Here is a 17,087-nt window from a genome sequence, read left to right on the forward strand (position 1 = left end):
ACAATCTTAATTTTAATTTAGTTTTAAGAATGTATTTTTCCCAGTTTAGTTTAGAGATGCAGTGTGGAAACTGGCCCATCGTGCCCATGCTGATTATCATCGATCCCCCGTTCACAACAGTTCTATGTTATCCTACTTTCTCATCCACTTTCACACGGGCAATTTACAGATGTTGATTAACCTGCAAACCTGCATGTCTTTGATACGTGGGAGGCAACCGAGTACTTGGGGGAATCCCACACGGTCACAGAGAGAAGCTATCCTCACAGACAGCACCCGAGGTCAGGATTGAACCCGGGTCTCTGGTGCTGTGAGGCAGCAACACTACCTGCTGCGCCACCGAGTTGTCGCAGATCTGATAAATGTAGGTAATTTTTTTCAATTATAAAAATAAGTATTTCTACTGCAGTATTATTTGGATATCACTTGATGTTTTCACTAGGCAGCTTTCGAACTTAGTATGAATGTGCAACGTCAACCTTGCATCTAAGATGAACAACTAAATATTACTTGCACTGTTAAGTATTGTCAAATGCCTGTGGTCCTGTATCTGAATATGTTTGTAATTTTGAAGCAAAGGGGAGTTAATTTTTTTATTTCAATAATAAACATTATTCATATTTTAAAAATATACAAAACAAAATATGTGCAAAATTCTTAAACATTTTTAGTGTTATGGGAGGTTAATACCTGTAGGAGATTTTGGATTTCCTTATATTTTTGGACTCCAGAACTGTAGCAATTAAGTGTGTTGGTCTCTCTCCACAGTTTATATGCGTCTTTGACTTCTGTTGGAAGTAAAGTGATTCTCGTTGTGCAAATGAATTGGAGTTGTGGTTCCTATTGGATATGGCCAATGAGGTCCGAATAATTTTACAGAACGTAGAAACAAAGAACTTCAGATGATGGTTTATATGAAAGGTCGACACAAAGTGCTGGAGTAACTCAGCGGATCAGGCAGCATCTCTGGAGGAAAAGGATAGGTGATGTTTCGGATCGGGGCCCTTCTTCAGACTGAAAGTTGGGGGTGGGAGATGAAGACCTGGAGGGAAATCACGGAGGGGGAGCAGTGAGAGAGAGTGTTGCCTCAAGATATGCCTACTTTTAAGAAGTTTTCTTCCTTTCTCCCGAAGTTCTGCAACACCCTCTCTCACTGCTCAACCTCTGATTTGCCTTCTGCCCTTCAATTCTCCCCCCCGCACCCCCCACTTTCAGCCCCAACCCGAAACATCACCCATTATTTTTCTCCGGAGATGGTGCCTGATCCGCTGAGTCACTCCAGCACTTGGTGTTTATCTTTAGCACTTCACAATGTCAGATGTAACTAATTTCTTGTGTTTAAAGAACAGCAAGGCGTATGAGGCTTAGATTTTTGTCCTGCTGCATTTTCAAGCAGATATAAACAATTGTATTTTTAAATTTGAGCACAGAAGAGACTAAATATAAAATTAAGAAACTGAAAGTGGGTGCTGTGTATGTGGAATAAGCTGCCAGAGAAACACAGATAGAAACATAGAAATTGGTGCAGGAATAGGCCATTTGGCTCTTTGAGCCAGCACCACCATTCAATATGATCATGGCTGATCATCCTAAATCAGTACCCCATTCCTGCTTTTGTCCCATATCCCTTGATTCTGTTCGTCCTAAGAGCTATTACTCTCTCTTGAGAACAGTTGCGTTGAGACAGGTACCATAACAACATGTGAAAGACGTTTTGACAGGTACATGGATAGGAAAGGTTGAGAAGGAACTGGGTCAAATGCAGGCAGGTGAGACCAGCTAAGATGGGGCATCTTGGTTGGTCCAGACAAGTTGGACCGAATGGCCAGTTTCCGTGGCCTATGAATCTTTGAAAAACACTCCGGGTCATTGCAAATAGCTCAACACAAAGTTCTGGAAGAACTCGGTGGGTCAGGCAGCATCTATGGAGGAAACGGACAGGTGACTTTTGTGGGTCGGGACCTTTCAGGTGCTGCCTGACTCTTAGAGTTCTTCCTGCACTTTGTATTTTGCTCAAGATTCCAGCATCTGCTGTTCCTTGCGTTCATGTTTTGGAGCTTAACCATTTGTATGTGAACTGGAGACACAAGGAACTGCAGATGCCTGTTCCCTTTATCATCGTTACTTTTACATTTCTTTCATTCAATTGTTCTACATCTCTCTACATGACTGTATATCTCTCGTTTCCCTTTCCCCTGACTAGTCTGAAGAAGGGTCTCAACCAGAAACGTCACTCATTCCTTCTCTCGAGAGATGCTGCCTGTCCCGCTGAGTTGCTTCACCATTTTGTGTCTATCTTCGGTTTAAACCAGCAACTGCAGTTCATTTCTACACATGGATATGTGACTTTAGCCTTTAGAGGTACATTCGGCCCACTGTGTCCATGCCGACCAGCGATCATCCCGTACGCTAACACTATCCTACACACTAGAGACAATTTACAATTTTTCCTGAAGCCAAATAACCTACAAACGTGCACGTCTTTGGGATGTGGGGGGAAACTGGAGCACCCGGAGAAAACGCACGCGGGCAAAGGGAGAATGTACAAAACATACAGATAGCAACCGGTGATGTTATGGGTCAGGACCCTTCTTCAGCTCCTGACCCGAAATGCTGCCTGTCCATGTTCTCCAGAGATGCTGCCTGTCCATGTTCTCCAGAAATGCTGCCTGTCCATGTTCTCCAGAGATGCTGCCTGTCCATGTTCTCCAGAGATGCTGCCTGACCTATGTTACTCCAGCACTTTGTGTCTCCATTTGTATGTTATTTCTTTCCCTCTGCTCTTGTTTTCAGAGTTGCCTCAAACAGACTACCTGCAAGTGGGTGAAGCAATCTGGTTGGCACTGAATGTGGTCTCCAACGGTCATTCGTCAACCAGCTCTCAGACCATCGGAGTGACGAAGATAGCAAAGTCCGTCATCGCCCCCCTCGCCCAGCATAACGTTTCTGTGTTTATGTTGTCCACCTACCAGACTGACTTCATAATGGTGAGCTGCCCTTCTCTCCCTTTCTCAGCTATTCTTGCACGGTATGCTGTAGGATGCAGCCCTAATCATTGCATTTACATTTGGCAAACTTCCTTTTAGTGATAAAGGCAAGACCGTAAGACGTAGAAGCAGAATTAGGTCAGACGATCCATCGAGTCTGTTCCGCCATTCAATTATGGTTGCTCTATCTTTCCACCTCTACCCCATTCTCCTGCCTTCTCCCTGTCATCTTTGATGCCCTTACTAATCAAGATCCTATCAATCTCCACTTTAAAAATACCCACTGACTTGACCTCCACTGCTGTCTGTGGCAATGAATTCCACATATTTGCCACCCTCAGGCTAAAGAAATTCTTCCCCACTCCATTCTAATGGTATGTCCTTTTATTCTGAGGCTGTGCCCTCTGGTCCTAAACTCTCCCACTAATGGAAACATTCTTTGCACATACATTCTATCCATAGTCAGGATCGAGCCCGGGTCTCTGGCACTGTCAGGCAGCCATTCTACTGCTGCACCAATATGCTGCCACTTTTGACATTGTGTCTTGGCACCAGGCACATTTGGGTCCATCATAGTTTTGGTGAGCACATTCACATGGTGAAGATTTTGATCCACTCTTTTACAATGTGCATTGACCTTGAAGTTCCAGGTATTTCAGAAGTACCAGTCATTATCCTTAACCACACAAGTGATTAAATGGACAACTTGTTATGAATCACTTGGCAATCTCCATGCAGTAGATTGCTACCTATGTACTAAGATCTACAATGTGGTTGTGCCTGACAAAATATTCAACAAAAGACCATGTAATTGTAATTGCACTGTCCTTATCTATTTAATACTCTCTTATTTCTGTGCCCAGGTTAGGGAGAGTGATTTACCAGCAGTCATTTGCACCCTGTCTGAAGAATTTAATATTTACAAGGAGGAAAATGGTGAATCGATCCCTGTGGACTGTAGCTCTGTCACAAACGGCTTTATAAAACCCAAGAATGGTAAGATAACACCTGCAGATTATATGTCAATTAATTAATTAATTGACATATAATTAACTAAACTTTGTCGACTTTTGAAACAGGAGGAATGTGACAGAGTTCAGGAGAGCATTACAGCGTTTGCAGAAGGGGTTTGTTTTTTAAGTAAAATGAATATTGGGATGGGTATATGTGAGAATACAGTTTGACAGGCCAATTGAGGGGACTCCGTACTGTTTGAGAATGTGGCCAAGTGGGAACAGATCAAGACAGACAGGTTCCTGAATGACTCAAAGTAATTGTTTTTTTCAGAAAGCATATCAACCACGAGTATTCAGTTCTATAGGGATATAACTGAGAGATAGGGAAGTGGTTCAGAAACCACATTTAAACTTCTGTTCAACTTTAATTAGACTCCACTATGAATACTACACACAGTTCTCATCTCTATATTTATAAAAAAGACTTGGAAAGCACAAAACAATAGTTTGCAAGGATGACACCAGATCTAAGTGGAGCAGTTGATGTTAAAAGGAATAAAGAATATCTTGTGGCTCGTGAAGACAGTCACAGATCATTCATTTAGCATAGAAACATAGAAAATAGATGTAGGAGTAGGCCATTCGGCCCTTAGAGCCAGCACCGCCATTCAATGTGATCATGGCTGATCATCCCCAATCAGTATCCCGTTCCTGCCTTCTCCCCATATCCCCTGACTCCGCTATTTTTAAGAGCCCTATCTAGCTCTCTCTTGAAAGTATCCAGAGAACCTGCCTCCGCCGTCCTCCGAGGCAGAGAATTCCACAGACTCACCACTCTGTGAGAAAAAGTGTTTCCTCGTTTCCGTTCTAAATGGCTTGCTCCTTATTCTTAAACTGTGGCCCCTGTTTCTGGACTCCCCCAACATCGGGAACATGTTTCCTGCCTCTAGCGCGTCCAAACCCTTAACAATTTTATATGTTTCAATGAAATTCCCTCCCATCCTTCTAAACTCCAGAGTGTACAACCCAGCTGCTCCATTCTCTCAGCATATGACAATCCCGCCATCCCGGGAATTAACCTTGTAAACCTACGCTGCACTCCCTCAATAGCAAGAATGTTTTTTTTCAAATTAGGGGACCAAAACTGCACACAATACTCCAGGTGTGGTCTCACTAGGGCTCTGTACAACTGCAGCAGGACCTCTTTACTCCTATATTCGATTCCGATTCCTAAAGGCCAACATGCCATTCACTTTCTTCACTGCCTGCTGTACCTGCATGCTTACATAGGCAATAACTTTTATAGAACCTTACTTTTGGTGTACCTCAGGCACTTTTTAACTGGTTAATCTGGCGTACATAAATCAGTGATTAGAAGTAGTAAGGGCCTGTCCCACGAGCATGCGACTCCATGCGGCAAGCGCGACCTGAGCGACTCCATGCGGCAAGTGCGACCTGACGTGGTCGCTTGAGCCGTACGGCCTCGCGGGGCCGGCCCCACTTCGATCGCTGGAGCCGTATGGAGTTGTGCAGAGCTGGTCCCGACATTGCGCGGGGCTCAGAAAAACTGACCGTGTTTAAAAATTCCACGCGGCAACGGCCTGCCGGCCCGCAGCCGCCTCGACAGCGCCTTCCCACGGACTTCGCTCGAACTTCATGTCATTCACTCGACCTCCACTCGGCTCCCGCTTCTGGTTTGGTCGCGCTTGCTGCATGCAGGCACATGCTGGTGGGACCGGCCCTTTAGGTCGCGCTTGCCGCATGCAGGTCGCATGCTCGTGGGACAGGCCCTTTATGGTATTAATTAATGGTTTTCTTTTTATCATAGTTAATCCCATTTCTCCTTTAATTCCTATTGTCCATAGTCAAGTGTGTTTAATTGGAGTAAACATTGGGAATGGGAATAATGACATTATTGCAACGATAAGACACAAAGTGCTGGAGTAACTCAGTGAGTCAGGCAGCATCTCTGGAGAAAAAGGATGGGTGACGTTTTGGGTCGGGACCCTTCAGACATTCTTGACGCAGCCTTACAGGCACATTAACATAACAACACAACAAATATATAATCAGTAATACAAAAAATTATCATTTAATAAGCAATGCAATAAATGCGATATTGTCTGGAAAATACATTTGTGTAACGAAGCACGAGTACAATGATGAAGCTTCCTGCTGTTGCAGTGTTTTGTAATGGATGTCACCGGCTGCTACAAAAGCCTTTTCAGCTTTCATTCAATAAATGTAAAGATTTTATCATTTACATTAGTAATCCTGGGGCTCGTTGTTTGAGTGATTTTTTTCTGGAATTAATTAAATAATAACAAGTGTTGAATGTTGCTGTACATGCCCGAGGTTAATTGGCTTCGGTAAGTTGTAAAATCATCCCTCAGTGTGTAGGTTTTTGTACTAGATAATAATTGATTGGTGCGGAGTTGGTGGGCCAGAGGGCCTGTTTCTGCGTTAAATTTCTAAAGTCTGAGGTCTTGATATTTTAACCAGAACGGATTCACGAAGGAAGTTGTATGTCCACACCAGGCTCGGCAATCAACGACAGCCTCCATTAATTTGTAGGGCTGTTTGTATTCGAGGGAAAGCCAGCACAAAGGGTTTTTGTTTCGTACAATTGGGCTCTATTCTAAACAAAGTCTATTCCCAAAGGGACATCTGCAAAGCATTTTGAATTAAAAGCTCATTGAAATTTGCTGGAAGCTGAAGTTTGTTGGAGAAGAAAAAATAATTTTATTTTTAAAATCAATTTAAAATCAAGGGACCAAATCCGCAATATTTAACTCCTGATGCTCCTAAACAAGAGATAAGACCATAAGATCGAGGAGCAGGTTTGGGCCATTTGGCCCATCGGGTCTGCTCTGCCATTCGATCATGGCTGATCTATTTTCGCCTTCTCACACCCATTCTCCTGCCTTGTCACTGTAACCTTTGACAACCTTACTAATTGGAAGGGGGAACACAAACTGTTATTTCAGTCTTCTTCTTGCATACGGCGTGCACAGCCTAACATTGTAGGTCAACTTGTTCTATTTGATCTAATTGTTTGTGCACATCGAGTTGATTGCATTAGTCGAAACGGTAGACTACGTGAAGGTTGTAGTTATTTCAGTAATGTTGGGAGATGCAGGAACGTAAGAGGATTGTAGTTTATTCTTGTTCTTGAAAGTGACTTCCTAACCACATCCTTCATTGCATTGTTCCCTGTAACAGTGACCAGTCCCACGGTTCACCCTGTGCTCAGTCCCAAGAACCAGTTCTGTGTGATGAGCTTGGATCCAGACACTCTTCCTACAATTGCCACGATTCTCATGGATGTCATGTTCTATTCTACAAGGTACAGCTCTCTTGATGCGCAGTAATTGATGTTCCCTGTGATGCTCAGAATGATTTATTATTGTCACGTGTCCCAAGATGCAGTGGAAAAACGTTGTGTGCTTTCCCTTTTGCATTTCCTTGATGTACATGTAAATGTATGTGTATAGTTTGAATTGTCTGGGATATGCTATTGCAACTGCAGCGAAAGTGCAGCTCAAAAAAGAAAGTGCAAGTGCCGCAATGTGGTTGGCTGGGAGATCAGATTAGTTTATGAACACTCCGTTCAAGCATTTGATAACAACGAGGAAACACTTGGACACATGAATAATAATCTCACGATGCTGATTGAATTCCCTATTACAAACTGTAAAGAAATTCAGTTTAGTTTATTATTGTCCCGTGCACCAAGGTGCAGTGAAAAGGTTTTTTGTAGCTTGCCATCCAGTTGGCAAAAGACCATACATGATTGCAATCAAGCCGTCCACAGTGTACAGATACAGTATAAAGGGAATAACATTTAGTGCTAGGTAAATTCTGTATAAAGATAGTTTGAAGGTCTCTAATGAGGTAGACGGGAAGTTGGGACTGCCCTTTAGTTGGTAATAGGATGGTTCAGTTGCCTGATGACAGCTGGGAAGAAGCTGTCCCTGAATCTGGAAGTGTGCATTTTCACACTTCTGTACCCCTTGCCTGATGGGAGAGGGGAGAAGATGGAGTAACCGGGGTGAGCTGGTCTTTGATTAATGCTGGTGGCCTTGCAGAGGCAGCGTGAAGTGTAGATGGATTCAGTGGAAGGGAGATTGGTTTGTGTGATAGTCTAGGCTGTGTCCAGGACTCTGTCATTTCTAGCGGTCTTGGATGTGGCTGTTCCCAAACCATGTTGTGATGCATCCCTGAATGAATGCTTTCTATGGTGCATCTGTAGAAGTTGGTGAGGGTTGTTGAGGACATGCTGAACATCTAAGGAAGTAGATGCATTGGTGTGCTTTCTTGGCTATTGATTGCTTCGATGTGGCTGATCGAGACAAATTGCTGGTGATATTTTTTTGCCCAAACAATTTGGGCTTGCTGAATTTGAATGGGTAGCCTAATTGTTTGTTGATCCTTTCTTTGCAGTTTGAAAGCTCGATCAGCTGATCAGGACCTGGACCACATTCGCTTCTTTTCTTTCTCTTTAATTGATGGCTACATCTCCATAGTGGTTGACACCCAGACACAGAAGCGGTGAGTTTACACAATCTGTGAAGAGATCATCATAGAAATTGAGATTTGGGAATGTGCTATTAGGTTATTTGATCAAGGCTTTTGGGTCGTGTGATTTCATACATGTGTGAAAGTGAGTACAGCTGCTCCTCGACCTACGATGGGGTTACGTTCCAGTAAACCCATCGACAATATCGCAAGTCGAAAACGCATTTAATAAAATTTGATCACGTGACCGGAATTGAGCGGCGGCTCGCTGCCGTTGTTGAGCGTTTGCACCATCGTAAAGGTGAAAATTTACGTTGTCTCTGGATGTTGGGGAGGTTGTGGTCAAGTCGGGGTGAATTATGGGTGGCTGGATGTGTTTTCTGGGGTTTGAAGGTTGGCGGGATGATGGTGAGGGGGGGTGGAGATTTTCTTGTTCGATGCTCACCTGACCTGCTGTCCCCTCTGCACCAGGTTTCCCAGTAACCTGCTTCTCACAAGCGCTTCGAGTGAGTTATGGAGGATGGTCCGAATCGGTGGTCAGCCTCTGGGATTTGGTAATTGTAAAATCCTCTGTTATTTAAATCGATTGATTGAATGATACAGTGTGGAAACAGAACAGACCTTTCGGCCCACTGAGTTCAGTTCGCACTGGTTCTATGTTATCCCACTTTCACATCCACACCCTACACACTAGGGGCTATTTGCTGAGAGACAAATAACCAACAAACCTGCACGTCTTCGGAACGTGGGAGGAAACCCACACAGTCACAGGGAGAACGTGCAAACTCCACCCAGACAGCACCCAAGGTCGGGATCAAGCAGTACATCTGTAAAGCAGATTCCAAGCCACCGGAATCTGATCTTTAATTCAGGTTACCCTGTTGTAGGAATGACGCCATTAAGCTGGCAAGAGGGCAGAGAAGATTCACAACGATATTGCTAGGACTTGAGGGCCTGAGCAACAGGGGAAGGTTGGGAAGGCTACGACTTTATATTTGACGTGCAGGAGGCTGATGGGTTGTCTTATAGAGGGGTATAAAATCACGCGGAGACTAGATAGGGTGAATGCAGTCTTTTTTTCCCAGAGTAGGAAAATTGAGAATTAGAGAACATGCATTTAAGGCGAGGGTGAAAAGATTTAATAGGAAACCAAGGGGCAAATTTTCACTCTGAGGGAGGTGGGTATATGGAAGGGGATGCCAGAGGTAGTTGAGGCAGGTAATATAGCAACGTGTAGAAACATTTTGAGATGTAGATGCAGAGGGAAATGTGGCAATTGGGACAGGTGGAGATAGGATGTCTTTGCTGGCATGAATGAGTTGGGCAGAAGGGCCTGTTTCCATATTGTAGGACTTTGACTCTAAAGGGGACAAGTGATTACTAATTGCTGTGATTAGCTCCAGCACCAGAGACCCAGTTTGATCTGGTCACGGATGCTTCGGCCCCAATGACCAGTTGCACAGTGTCGCAGCGGTAGAGTTGCTGTCTTACAGCACCAGAGACCTGTATTTAATCCTGACTACGGGTGCTATCTGTACATTTGTCCATTCTCTCTGTGACCATGTTGGTTTTTCCCGGATGCTCCGGTTTCCTCCCGCACTCCAAAGACGTACAGGTTTGCCAGTTAAATGGCTTCTGTAAGTTGTAAATTGTCCCTAGTGTGTAGGATAGTGCTGGTGTACAGGTGGATCGTTGATAGGCATGGACTCAATGTGCCAAAGGGCCTGTTTCCACATTATCGCTGAAGTCTAAAGACAGAATCCAATCAGGCCAGCATTCATTGTCCCCTCTGCCATTACAGAGGTACTGTTGTGTGTTGAGCTGCCAACTTGAAGTAGACGTCTCTTGTCAGTGTTGGGTTGGAGAGAGCCAGGATTTAGGATGGTGGTAATAAAATCTCATCATTATATTTCTACCTGGGGCAATCTGCAGGATTTGAAAGCCAATGTAAATTTGGCAGTTTGGTTCGTTAGGAAATACGATCGGAAAACTCTTGAATCTAAAAGAATCGGCCAACTTCACTGGCAATGGGGGAGAAGTCAAGGCTCATGGAGCATAACTAACTTTAAACACAAAGTGCTGGAGGAACTCGGTGGGTCAGGCAGCATCTGTGGAGGGAATGGACAGACGATATTTCGGGTCAAGGCTGAAGGGTTCCGACCTGAAGTATTGTCTGTCTATTCCTCCCCAGCGCTACTGCCTGACCTGCAAAGTTTCTCCAGCATTATCGTGTTTTAATTTCATTATTGAGCTTTTGGTACATATGACCATTAAACAGTCTTGACTCTTGCTCAAGATTCTAGCATCTGCAGTCTCTTGTGTCTCCAAAACCACTGCCCTCTTGTGGCAGAATCCAGCATGGCTGGTTTAGCAATTAATTTCTTCTCTCCAGAGATCCTGCCTGTCCCACTGATTTACCCCAGCATTTTGTGTCTATCTTAGCAAATGTATTTCTACCTAGACACCCACCCTTTTTTGCCCTGCTAATTTCACTGTTCACATCCATATATTTCTGCATTATCAATAGACAATAGGTGCAGGAGTAGGCCATTTGGCCCTTCGAGCCTGCACCGCCATTCAATGTGATCATGGCTGATCATCCCCAATCAGTATCCCTTCATGGTAGAAATATGTGGCGGGTTTCTTCTCGTTTTTTTTTAAGTGCAAGTTCAGTCATTGTAAGGTATCCAACCTTTTTTTCCTCTTTAAGCAAAACTAAAATTAAATGAAAAGGAAAATGATTGATTAATTGGGTTGCATTATTGTCAATTGAAGTTTCATCAGCTCTGCACTGTGAACAGATTGATTTTTCCACATTTATTGCAAATGAGAAACTAAAGTGCTATTTGTCTCCCTGTTTGCTGCGTCTACCAGCATGTTGACCATATTTGTCCCTGCAGAGTATCACCATGTAATGCAGACACTCCCCAACTTAAGCAATAGGCGGCTTATGTAAACTCGCACTTACGCAAACAATTCTATACGCAGTCCCCAGTGCAATAATGTTATAGCCAAACTACCAGTGAATTACTAGGCGTAAGGAACTGCAGATGTTAGTTTACAAAAAAAAAGGCCCAAAGTGCTGGAGTAACTCAGCGGGTCAGGCAGCATCTCTGCAGAACATGGATAGGTGATATTTTGGGTCGTAACCCTTCTTCAGAACTGCAGGTGCTAGAATCTTGAGCAAAACTGGAGCAACTGGTGCTGGAGGAACTTTGTGTTCCGACTCAGTTGACCTGAAACGTCACCTATTTGTGTTCTCCAGAGATGCTGCCTGACCTGCTGAGTTATTCCAGCACTTTGTGTCCTTTTGTGTAAACCAGCATCTGAAGGTCCTTGTTTGTGCCTGCACTTTGAACACCGAGGACCCTGCCCATATCTAACCAACCGCTGAACATTGGGACCTCAACCAACCCTCTCCCTAGCACTAATCACTGACTCACCTACCCTTGCCCCCAGTCTCCTGACTGACTCCTTCCCACCTCCCCCACTGCCCCTTGACTCTGCCCAGACTACATCACCCTCTGCTCATCCGTTCACTGTTGATCAGGTTGGTGAATTTTTCCCAATTCCACGGACCTGTACCAGGAAGGTACAGTCCCTTCATCGGTCTGAATGTCTTCCTTTAATTCATTGTCGTGCTCGAGATGAGTTCAGAAAGGGACAGAGGATGGAAGTGTTGGGAAAATAGCATGAGGGTCAGGGCCGGCCACAGGGTGTGGGGCGACATGGGATGTGTGTGGTTTGGGCAGAGGAAATGGAGGCTCCGCTGTGTTTCATGTGGTCCGTCTGGTCAGGCATGGAGCAGCTGCCACTTTAATTTCTTCCTCTGCCGACCACTGAGCTGCATTATTCCGCTCGTTGCAAGCAGTTTGGGCAAAACCCTCAAGTCCTTGGTTTAGTTTAGCTTTTAGAGCTACAGCATGGAAACAGGCCCGCCGACTCACCAAATCCACGCTGACCTGCGACACTCGTTCTATCCTACACATTAGGGACAATTTACAGAGCCAAATAACCTGCACGTCTTTGGGATGTGGGAGGAAAGAGGAGCACCTGGAGGAAACCCACGTGGTCACAGGGAGAACATACAGACAGCATCCGTAGTCAGGATTGAACCTGGGTCTCTGGAGCTGTGAGGCAGCAGATCTATCCACTGCGCCACTTGCCGCCCTTGAGGCAAGATTGAGGCTTTCATATTGAGAGGGGAGTAACCTATCTAGGTCTTTGGCCCCGTGAGGCAGCATCTCTACTGCTGCGCCACTGTGCCGTCCCTTGTTCCCTCTTCCATTTAACAAATTTGCCCTTATTAGTTGGCTTGCAGATTGCAATTTCACTGTGTGTGTGTGTGTGTGTGTGTGTGTGTGTGTTTTTTTTTTAAAATCTGCTCCATACACATTGGGGCCAAATTACAGGGCCCAATAAATCTCGACCTTAACAAGGGACCCGGGTTTGATCTACACCTTGGGTGCTGTCAGTGTGTGGAGTTTGCACGTTCTCCCTGTGACCGCGTGGGTTTCCTCCGGCTGCTCCGGTTTCCTCCTACATCCCAAAGACGTGCAGGTTTGTAGGTTAATTAGCATCTGTAAGTTGCCCCTGGTGGGTAAGGAGTGGATGCGAAAGCGGGTTATGGATGGTCGGTGTGGACTGAAGGGCTTATTTCCATGCTGTTTTTCTAAACTAAACTCTGTAATTCTGGCAGCATCCGTGGATGGAATGGGTGAATGACCTGAAATATCATTCCCTCCACAGATGCTGCCTGACCCGCTGAGTTCCTCCAGCACGTTGTGTTTTGCTCAGTGAGATGTGATACGGCCATGGTAATTATTTGATCTAGCCCTTGGATGTCGATCTTAATAGCTTGTTATCTCTCTCTCTCTCTCTTTAGATGAATGCGGGATTGTTGCACAGATCTCTGAGGCTTTAGCGAGCGCTGACATTTCCGCTTACTACATCAGCACCTTCAATTTTGACCATGCCCTGGTACGTGTGATGTTTTTCTACATGTTTTCATGTTGAACTGATAGATAGATAGATAGATAGACAGATAGATATATATAATTTATTGCCACACAACCAGGGTCGGTGGAAATTTGGGTTGTCAGCAGCAGTACAATAATAAAGAACACACAATAAAACTGTAACACAAACATTCATCACTGTGGTGGAAGGCACAAAAATTTGGCCAGTCCTCCTCCATTTCCCCCCCGTGTACAGGACCAGAGTCCAGAGTCAGTCCAGGATTGGCTCTTCCTCACCGGAGACCACGGCTTTAAGTTGCCGCAGGCCGGCGGTCGAGATTTAAAGTCTCCGCCGCAGCCAGAAGCACCGTAGACTGCAGGGCCGGCGGTCGAAGCTCCCCTCCAGGGGTGATGGTAAGTCCATGCCGGACCCGCGGTAGAAGTTGGCCACGGGCCGGCAGTGATGGCTTCTTCTTCCCCTGGGTCCCCCACGAGGGATCCTGGGCTGTAGACGCCGCACCAGCTGGAGCTCTGCAGACCGCGGCTTCAGGCTGCCGGCTGCCCCGGGCCAGCGAAACGGAGCGCTCCCCTCCAGCGAGCCCCAGCGAGGGCTCACCCGCTCCACATCGAGAGTCCACGCTGCGCCCGCCGCTGAAGCCCCGGGCGCGTCTCCGGGAAAGGCCACGCCGATCCTTGATGTTAGGCCACGGGGGAGGCGACCTGGAAAAAGTCGCCTCTCCATGGAGGAGGCGACCGAAGCGGTTTCCCCCTTACCCCCCCACACCACCCCCCACACAAGACACACAAAAAAACATTAAATACATACTTTAAAACATACTAAAAAATAAAAAAAAGTTGAAACTGTGGAACTGTGCACCTGATCCTGCTTAAAGTGGGCGTTGGTTCAAGATGACGATAACAAGGGAAAGATGCAAGATGATTTCATCAAATGCAGCACTTCTGAGTCTAAAGAAGGGCACCGATCTGAAATGTCACCCATCTTTTTTCTCCAGAGATGCTGCCTGACCTGCTGAGTTACTCCAGCACCTTGTGTCTAACTTCGTAATAAACTAGCATCTGAATGAATGAATACTTTATTGTCACATGTGACAAGTCACTGTGAAATTCTTCGATTCCATACTCCGTAGTCGTCTAATAAAGAGCGCTTACAAAGTTACAAAATATTCCACGCCAGGTTCGCCTTTCTTGAAGCAGCACCTCGTGTGTGTGTGTGTGTGTGCTTTTGATGGTGGGGAGGGCTGTGCCATGGTGGACCAGGCTGAGTATCTGAAAATATAACTGATTCCAAAGTGCATTTACTGAACCCTTTGGCTTGTAGGTATGTTGCAAAGCCTACCTGAAGCGTCGTTGAAGATCTGCTGCTGAGGGTGTGCGCGATTTTGGCGCCGTTTAGAGGGGGCGGGTTTAAAACGCGATTTTCTCTAAGCTGTTCCAATCGAAAATGTTCAGCCTAGTTAATTATTAACGAAAAATCGCTGGAAGACCCCGTCGCAAAAGCTATTATTAGGTTTAAAGGCCTTGAATAATAGTTATAGTAGTTTAAAAATCAATCTCTAAACCCGCGACCGCCAGCAACCGCAGGGTCTCATAAAGCAAATAGCAGAAGTTAGGTTGTATATTTTTACATTAAAAAGGGCTTCTAAAGATCCCTTTATACTAAGTTTAATATTGCGAGTAGCTCAATTTGGGCCCATTATATCGCGCAGTATTTTTCTCGGCATTTGGGGCACAAATCTACCGCAATGTGAACGTTCTAAACCAGCGCGTTCCACAGGGACCCACTGGAAAGCTGATTTAAATGGGCATTTATTTACAGCAATTAAACACTAAATTCCTTCCATTTGGCCTATAAATTAATGTAAATGAGATTTAAAAATCATGTTTTATTGTGAATTATTTGTGAATATTATTTGGACATTTAGGCTGTTTAAAAATGTTAATCATTTATTAAGAAATGGATAGATGTTTAGATCTAGTAATTGAAGTCTGAAATTAGCTACAATTAGGTAACTAACTAATTATATGCTTTAATTTCAGGTCATCCAAGTAAGATTATTTTATATTTGTTTCAGAATGCTTCAATCTATGATAACTGAAAATTTCATTCAGTTCTCTTAATTTTTAAGAAAGTTATGGGCTTTTGACTGTTCACGATCACAGCTTTTTTGTTATGTCCATAGAAAATCAATAGGGAACAAGATGCTCATTTCCCAGTATGAAAATGGCCATAACTTTTTAAATACTTGAGATATGAAAGTGAATTAGGTGTCAAATTAAACTTATTTTTATGCTTTATCTGATGGGATAAATTACAGACTTGATTTTTAAAATCTCAAAATTTTGTAACATTGCTACTTACACTGCTGTCATTATTGCTTATTCTTTGTAAAGCTGGTTAAAATGTGAATTCTGCTTGCTGGCCAGAGTAGTCACTGGTATTAATTTTTTTTTCTCCCTCAGGTGCCTGAAGAAGATATTGATAATGTTATCACAATGTTGCAGAAGCGACAGAATGGCGACAGATAGCAGGTGGCCATCGGTTCGGTGCTTCCTGTGGCTTTATCCATCGAGTAGATGCCTGAGATCCGAAGACCAGGAATTGTTCTCTCCGAGAAGTCTAAACAGATTAATATGCCAATAATTTCCTGCAGTCTTTAGCAGTTCAGCGGTTTATTTAGAATATGATTAGCTAATTTGTCTTCAGGTAAATCTGTTTACTACTTCAATGATTGAATTCCTGCGTGCGGTCCTGACATTGTAATTATTGTTTTGCACTTCCAGCTTGAACGTGCACACAGTCTTACTTTAGAAAGCTGATGGAATTGACCCACATATCACCACTGGGCAATCTGAATCAATGGCAATAGGTAAAAAACTGTGCAGTGGATGTAAGGTACAGGCTTAAAATAGTTGTCACACGCCCCTGACCCAGTGGTTTCTGCGGAAAGCTGGAGACGGGAGTAATGAGGTTTGTAGGTTAACCCGATCTTCTATGTTATAGCATTAATATCTTTCTTTAAAGCCCCCTAGTATGGCTTTAACGGACGATGTAGCAAACTTTCCATGGAGGTTTTACTTAATTGTAAATGCTTGTGAAGAGTTATTGTTTTCACGCAGTTGTATTGCTCCAGGATGTGTGTTGTACGTAACTCTTTCGCCACGACTTCTGGTTTCTCTGGAAGCAGGAGTGTGGAGGTCAGAAAAATTTCATTTAAAAATGGTCCCTTTATTTTTGGATACACGATTTTATGTGGAGTGTGGACTGACGCTTCAGCTGCGTTCAGCGCTGAAGTCTGATGCAACGTTGTTAGGTTTTTATAGGTTCAGGCGCGGGTGGAGTGCATGGCCATGTGGCTGTTATCTAAAATGCTGGACAGACTTCTGGCTACTAAATGTAAACTGATATTTGGGATTAAGTGTCATTAAAATAATAATTAATTTACTAAAGAAGGATTATGGGTGTATTTTGTTTTGGAAAAGATAACCAATCTTGAGACTGAGCGTGGAAACAGGCCCTTCTTTTCAGTTTGAGTTTAATTTACTGTCACGTGTACCAAGGTACAGCGAAAAGCTTTTGTTGCATGCTAACCAGTCAGCGGAAAGACAATACGTGATTACAATTGAGCCATCCCAGTGTACAAATACAT

General features: G+C 44.3%; 1 protein-coding gene and 1 long non-coding RNA gene across 2 annotated transcripts in view; one reads left to right on the top strand and one right to left on the bottom strand.

The window, feature by feature from the left end:
- The window catches only part of LOC116987358 (cytosolic arginine sensor for mTORC1 subunit 2-like), a 38,317-nt gene extending 21,430 nt beyond the window's left edge, over positions 1 to 16,887 (top strand). The window contains exons 3-9 of the mRNA XM_033043338.1: positions 2,794 to 2,987; positions 3,851 to 3,983; positions 7,166 to 7,289; positions 8,387 to 8,494; positions 8,933 to 9,015; positions 13,347 to 13,441; positions 15,901 to 16,887. Coding sequence (XP_032899229.1) covers positions 2,794 to 2,987; positions 3,851 to 3,983; positions 7,166 to 7,289; positions 8,387 to 8,494; positions 8,933 to 9,015; positions 13,347 to 13,441; positions 15,901 to 15,966 — 803 coding nt within the window. The 3' untranslated portion in view covers positions 15,967 to 16,887. The remainder of the gene's footprint in view (positions 1 to 2,793; positions 2,988 to 3,850; positions 3,984 to 7,165; positions 7,290 to 8,386; positions 8,495 to 8,932; positions 9,016 to 13,346; positions 13,442 to 15,900) is intronic.
- Positions 79 to 9,158, bottom strand: LOC116987359. The gene is made up of 3 exons (XR_004415702.1): positions 9,144 to 9,158; positions 7,126 to 7,128; positions 79 to 147 (listed from the first exon to the last, which is right to left on the bottom strand). It is a non-coding gene; the product is annotated as an uncharacterized LOC116987359 (long non-coding RNA).
- Positions 16,888 to 17,087: the final 200 nt, after the last annotated feature.

Source organism: Amblyraja radiata, chromosome 25, assembly GCF_010909765.2.
Source record: "Amblyraja radiata isolate CabotCenter1 chromosome 25, sAmbRad1.1.pri, whole genome shotgun sequence".
NCBI classification, from domain to species: Eukaryota; Metazoa; Chordata; class Chondrichthyes; order Rajiformes; family Rajidae; genus Amblyraja; species Amblyraja radiata.